At 30.0% G+C, this 6,791-nt stretch overlaps 1 protein-coding gene across 2 annotated transcripts; it reads right to left on the minus strand.

Annotated features, from left to right (window-relative positions):
• Positions 1-561: 561 nt before the first annotated feature.
• On the minus strand, positions 562-3,907 carry LOC120092589 (pheromone-processing carboxypeptidase KEX1). Of its 2 annotated transcripts, none has more exons than XM_039050721.1 (2): positions 3,136-3,907; positions 562-739 (listed from the first exon to the last, which is right to left on the minus strand). In XM_039050721.1, the coding sequence occupies exon 1, from the start codon at positions 3,748-3,750 to the stop codon at positions 3,148-3,150; it is 603 nt and encodes a 200-aa protein (XP_038906649.1). In that variant the 5' UTR covers positions 3,751-3,907; the 3' UTR covers positions 562-739; positions 3,136-3,147. The 2 variants fall into 2 exon arrangements, with proteins under 2 accessions (XP_038906649.1, XP_038906650.1); XM_039050722.1 differs by lacking the exon at positions 562-739 and adding an exon at positions 2,767-3,008.
• Between the last annotated feature and the right edge of the window lie 2,884 nt (positions 3,908-6,791).

The following is a 6,791-nucleotide window of genomic DNA, read 5'->3' on the forward strand; positions in this document are numbered from 1 at the left end:
CAAATAGATTGTTGTAGTAATATGCACTATATTGTAGGGATCGGGGCACTAAGTTGAACTATGAAGTCTAGAGTTAATATGTTGGAGTTAAAAGACTTATGAAGTTATCAATAAATGAGAAAAAAATAATGTTATTCATAAATGTGCAAACTTCAATAGTGCTTACTACTGAAATTGAGTTGTTTAATACAAACTTATGAAGTTGATGGACCAAACACCACAAACTTACAATTTAACCTATCAATTATAGGGACAGTTTGCAGAAATAGCAATCAACTTAAAATACTATCAAATATAACACAATGTAAAAGAATTTGCAAATGTAACAAAGTTTAGATCAAGTTCTCAAAGTCTATTAATGATAAGATCATATCACTAGTAAAAGTCTATTAGTGATAGAATTTATCACTAATAAAAATCTATCCAAGTTTATCACTAACAGATTTTGCTATATTTGCAATTCTTTATAATTGTTGTTATACGCTCAACTATTATTAACAAAAAATACTGCCTAATGTTATTACCCTTCATTATATAGGATATAAATATCAATAAAACATAGAAGCAAATGTCACCGATATATATTAATTTTAAATTAAATTAATTCTATAAATTAATTATTTAAAAAAAATAAAAGAGAGAAAAGAGAAACATCTGTTCATATAACTTGATATAAAATAGATTCCTGGTCGGCATACAGCCACAAAAGAATGGAAAGAGGACGAACCATATTCTTGAACTGCACATAAAAAAGAATGCATCAAAAAGTGAATCCAAAGTCTATGCCATCTGAAATATTTCAGACGATTAAACTTGTATAAAAGATTCTCCTGCTTCTCTATCTCTAAACCACAAAACATACTTAGCTCTACTGACATATGAATGTATTAGTTAAGCGATCAATAGATATGTGGTTCGAATCTCCGTCTCCTACACCCCTATTTTACTTCAAAAAAGAAAAAAAAAACAGTAAACAGCTAAAATGTAACCATCCTAGCAACAAACATAACCTAACTCAGTGATTATGATATCCTTAACATTTTCTTATACAAGTCATGTTAAATTCTTTAAAAAAGAAATGTAGGCATTGCTAGATCCATATGATTCCAGGAAGATTCTTGATCACAAAATCACAGAATGTGTTTTTTTTTTCTTTCCAAGATGTCTACAACACTTGCAAATAGTAATTAGAAGAGCACTTAGGATCTAAGTTTTATATCATAGCAATGAAATGATCAATTATCAAAGAGGTCATGCTTCTTAAAATTTAAAAAGATGATGGAATGCAACTAAATGGTTCCATCTTTGTGAGCTTTCCTATAACATTTTCTTCAAACAACTTGTCTAACTGAGAGATTTTTACCAACCCTGCGGTAAATCTATGTTAAGAAAGATAACTCCTCATGCTCTTTGAAAACTAAGTAATCGGACTGCGATCTCCAAGAGAGGGATCTGGGTATTTGAGAAGTATTGTTTAGGTGGCAAAGACATGGTTACACGTTTAAAAGAATTGTCAAAAGAGAATCATATAATTTTTTTACCTTTATGATAAAGTTAGATATCTCTAATGAACCAGCATTTAATTGGAGTTTTATGCATGTATTCTTTTGAAATTACCCCACCGCTACTTGGGAAGGGGTAGCACAAGTCGTTTTCAAAGAAGAGAGTGGGTGGTTATTGAAGAGTGAAGACACCTTAAAAACTACTTTGAAAAGTTTTGTCAGAAGAAATCCACAAACCGTTTATCACTTATTAACTAACATCTAAATGGAGTTCTATACCTACATTCTTTCAAATTTACCCCACCGCTCCTTGGAGTGGGGGTAGCATAAGTTGTGTCTGGCAGAGAGACGAGTGTCTCTTGAAGAGGAAAGACACTTTACCAAGTGATAACTTCGAGGACTGAAATGTTTGGACTTCAAAGTGGTTTAATATGGTTGAGGATTTTGTGTCTTTTCTGATTATACTTGCCGAAGATTTTTTTTGCGATCTCCCTCCCTCTTGGCTTTTGGATTTGGTACAATATCCTTCTCCTCTTATCTTTAACATATTTCCTACACCCCATCAGTACATTGTTTCTTTTCGATCAGTACATTGTTTCTTAACTTCCACCTCTACACCCCTACACCCTACCCCCTACTCAATACTCCCTACTCCCTACTCCCATACCCTCTCCCCAAATTGCGTATATACTCTAAAACAATGAGAAGAAAGATATCAAAGCAGTTGCTTGAGGATAAGGAAAAACTATAGTATACCAGCACACCAGCATACCAGCATGTGTATAACATACCGCAGATAAAGATGTCTCAAATAAACAAGCTCAACAAATAAAACCAAAAAAAATGATGATCAAACCTAAAAAGAAGACTCACATGGTCATAGACATATATACTCAAAAGCACTGAGAAGCAGAAAATAAAAAGATTCAACATTAAACTCCATAACTGACTCTTCCTTCTCCGGCAGATAAACACATATTTTCACTAAAAAGAAAAATGGAAACATATTCAAACTGAAGATGAAGAATGTGTAAAAGTTAATTCTTTCTTTGAACAGGATTTCTCCCTCACAGATTATCAAGTTATTGTCGTCAAGTTCGTCTTTTTTTTTTCAGGAAAATTTTCACTCCATGGTTGCAATCATTGAGAAGAGAAGAACTTTAACCCGACATTTTATTGTTCTCAAGGTATTTCTTGGTGACAAGTTCTACTGTAATAATGCTTGGAAGTGATGATCTAAATCTCAAAAAACTGCATTTCAATGTGCAAGAGTATTGGCATCACTAACATATCCAATAGGTGAAGAATCAAATGTTACAAACTCCCTTGATATCCATTAATTTTAGCTTACAATTAAGAGTGTGAGTGAGTACAATCCCCTCCTACAAAGAAAGACTAAACATTGCTTCTACGTCGTTCAGAAAAATGCATATTAAAGATAGCCATGGATGCAAGCAACCCTCAACGCTTTGGATGTCAAAGTGGGAAAACAAGAAAACGTGTAACCTTCAAAATCAAATAGTATGGAGTAACTCATTACATTGCTGCATTATCCCTAAACAAGATAAAACTGAGAAATATCAACTCATATCACTTCTACAAACTCCAAGGTTCGGTTGCCGAATTTACTGACCTTCTGAACGTTTCAAGCATCACTATCACTGCTATCATCGTCGTCGTTCCCCAGATCCGTAGCAAAATAAACTCCAGGGTGAACCTTTCGCCTCCTCGTCCTTGAAGGAAGGATGTTGTCCAAGTCGACCTCCGCAAGTGGATCATCCGACAAATCGCTCTCTTCAGAATCCAATTCACTTCCATCGTCACTGGAATCTTCATCGTCGTCGTCATCTTCCTCTATCAATTTCCCTTTTCCTTTGTCATCCTTCATAATCCCCTTCCCCTTCCGATCCTCCGCCGCTTTTCCACTCGATTTTTCACCATTCTCACTGTCGTCTTCATCCTCATCATCCTCCACCTCATCTCCCGCGTCTAAATCAGCTCCAACAACTCCATCGTCATCTTTCCCTTCCGCAACCGAAGAAGAAACATTATCAATCGATTCATCATTTTCCTTATGGTGATCACCATTCTCACCATTCTTCTTCACATCATTACAAGATTCTTCACCTTCAACCACTTCGAGCTTCTGAAGTTTGTTCGAACGCTCCTCTTTCGCTTCGCAGCAAGGATCAGCAGGTTTCCGTTTCGCATCAAATGCGACCTCCTCCATAGTGGTAGTTTCGGCCATTAATGTGGCGCAAAAACCCTAGCTTTGAAGCTTCGAAACCTAATTGTTGAATTGAATCGATGGAAGAAAAACAAAATTAGGGTTTTTGAAGAATAAACTGTACGAGAATCAATCGATGAACGAAAACCCTGTTTTGCTTCGTAGCCGGGATCAGATTTGGCATAACTTCATAATTTTCCAGTTCCAGTTCAGTAAAAATTCAAATTTCACCCCATATATTTATCGTAAATTCCATTAACTTTACTTTTTTTCACCTATGAAAGTAAATTTTAAAAATTTGAATAAAGTATTAAATTAATTGAAAATATCGCTCTTTCAAGTCGGATATCGCGGGGATGCCGTTGGTGTGGGAGTTACGAATTAGCATTTTTTTTTTTATAATTTTTTTTCTTTTCTTTTTTTTTTTAAACATTTTTTCTACAAGATTTAATATTTTAAAATTAGGAAGATGAATGAATATGTTTAATATTTGGGAATTTTCTAGTACTCTTGTATTTCATATTCGATATGAAATCCACATAATTTTTAAAAGTTGTTGATTAGTATAAAAAAAATCACATAAATATAAAAAAAATTTCTTCAAAATAAAGAATAAACAGGCAGAGATGATTAGGAAATTCACATGAATTGTTGTGTAGGTTGATTAGTATGAGAAATTTCCTCCAAAATAAAAAACAAAAAGACTGAGATGATTGTGAAATTCACATGAACTGTTTTGGAGGAAGTTTTTGTCCAGAAGAAAAAACAAAGAAATAGGGAATGATCTCCACCTGGAAGCCATGCTGCCAAGACTATAATTAGAGGAGCAGACAGTTCTGCACTCTGTCAGCCTAATTTTATCCAAAAAAAAAAAAACAATAATCATAATATTACAATTCATCCAATCATACTTCTTCAAACCAAATTATTTTTTTAAATTGTATATACTAGGAAATCCAGTCCAAATAAAAGATTTTGTTTCTTTATCTACCAAAATAGTGCGATTTTATTTTTCTGATTCGCTTACTATTATTTTGATGGAGTTCTTAAATTAAGGTTTTGGTTTTTTTAATTGATTAATATATAAAGTATAGATTGTATCTCAACTTAAGATTTTGAATTTTTTAAATTAAAAAAAAGGGTTCGATTTTAAACTCTTTTAATTTCTCTAAAAAAAATGATGAATTTTGAGTCTAAATTTCATTTATTTTATAAATATCAAAGTGTTAAACTACAATGAGTTTTGAGTATGGTTTTTTTGGATTTTTGTTCCCATATGTTTATGGTACCTTTGAATTATGAATTTAATCTATTTAAAATTATCTTTTTTATATAAATATATAAAACCAAAAGTGTGAGGTGAAACTATTAATTGTGACAATACGTGTGATTGGAAAATTGAACCTTTGATCTCAGCTAAATGAGAGGTTGAATAATGCTCCTTTTGACGTTTGAAAAGGTAATTACCTTTATTAAAAGTTTTTTTTTCAATAATTTATTTATTTTCTTACCAATAATCTAAATTTCCAATTTTCTATGCTAATGTTTGTCAATTACTTCTTTTTAAAAAGATCATGTAAAAAGTTAAAAATAATGTATAAAACAGTCATTATAAGATGAGTCATTCAATTTATAAGAGATTTTTTTAAAAACCTTCTTTTTAAGTGTTCTGTTTTGCTATAGGGGTGAGGATTCAATCTCTAGCCTCTAAGAATAGAGTAATTTTTTTATTATTTAATTCAAAACCATTTTTTCAGTTCAATCTTGTGTGATCTTGAAATACCCGAAAAGAATAAAATTATCTCTACGAATTTTGAAGTTAAAATATTTTATTTCAGATAAAATTGTTTAGAAAATTGTTATTTGTTTAAAGATAAATATTTTACATGCTGAAATTGGATTTGATATTCATGGGTTTCCGTAAATTTCTTTTATCAAAATTAAAAATTCATTTTTGGCCTTCAAATGGATTTAAAAATATATATAGTTGTTAGGATAAATTTTGACTTTTAAATTTATTTCATTTTGAAAATCGAAGATTTTTATTTGGGTAGAGTATAGAAAAATATATAAATTATTAGAAAAATTATATTTTTATTCCTCAAGTTTTAAAGAATATGTGTTTGACCACTAAATTTTAAAAATGTACATTTTTAATTCGTGAATTTTTAAAAATAGGTTTAAAAAGTTTCTCAAATAACTTTATACTATTATTTTGAATAATTATATTACAATAAATAGAAGAATAATTTTTAAAATCACATTCTCTCTAAAACTATTTTTTATAATTTTAAATATCATATAAATATTTTTAAAAAACAAACAAAAAATACTTCAATGATTTTTTAAACCTATTATAAATTTGGAGACTAAAAAGTATATTTTGAAAATTTAGGGACCAAATAGACCTATTTTTATAAATTTTTGGACTAAAAAGATATATTTTTAAAATTCAAGGATCAAATGCATACATTCTTCAAAATTTGACGATTAAAAAGGTAATTTTTCCTAATTTTTACCTGTTTCACAACTCCTAAACTTTCAAACATTATTTTAAAATCTTAACATTTCAAAAGAATAATAATAATGAATATTCTTACTGTATTATTTTAGATGAAAATGTTTGTACTTCGTTTCAATAATTACTCTTAACTTTTATTGTATTAATACTTTAACCTTTCAAAAACTATTTAAAAAAAAAAAGAAGAAAATAATCAAATTTATAAATTGATTTGTCAAATCCTTTTGAAAAGTATTGCTGAAATTGCTGAAATCGTTTGGTTAAGAATTTTAGGTATCCATACAAGCATGAATTTTAGGGTAACATTTTTGTGATGAAGATTCATATGTCTACACTCATATGGTTTCACACATTAAAAATTTGTATTGATTGTTCCAATCAAATTTTTTTCTAACATTTTTAATTGAAAGTTTTGATTGAATATGAAAGTTAATTGATTTGTGGAAACAACAATTTATTGTGAGTTGTCATTTCTATTAACCATTTGATTTTTTATTTTTTTTTTTAAAAATTAAGTCCGTAGACTTTACTTTTCTTCCAA

Source organism: Benincasa hispida, chromosome 12 (assembly GCF_009727055.1).
Source record: "Benincasa hispida cultivar B227 chromosome 12, ASM972705v1, whole genome shotgun sequence".
Lineage (NCBI taxonomy): Eukaryota > Viridiplantae > Streptophyta > Magnoliopsida > Cucurbitales > Cucurbitaceae > Benincasa > Benincasa hispida.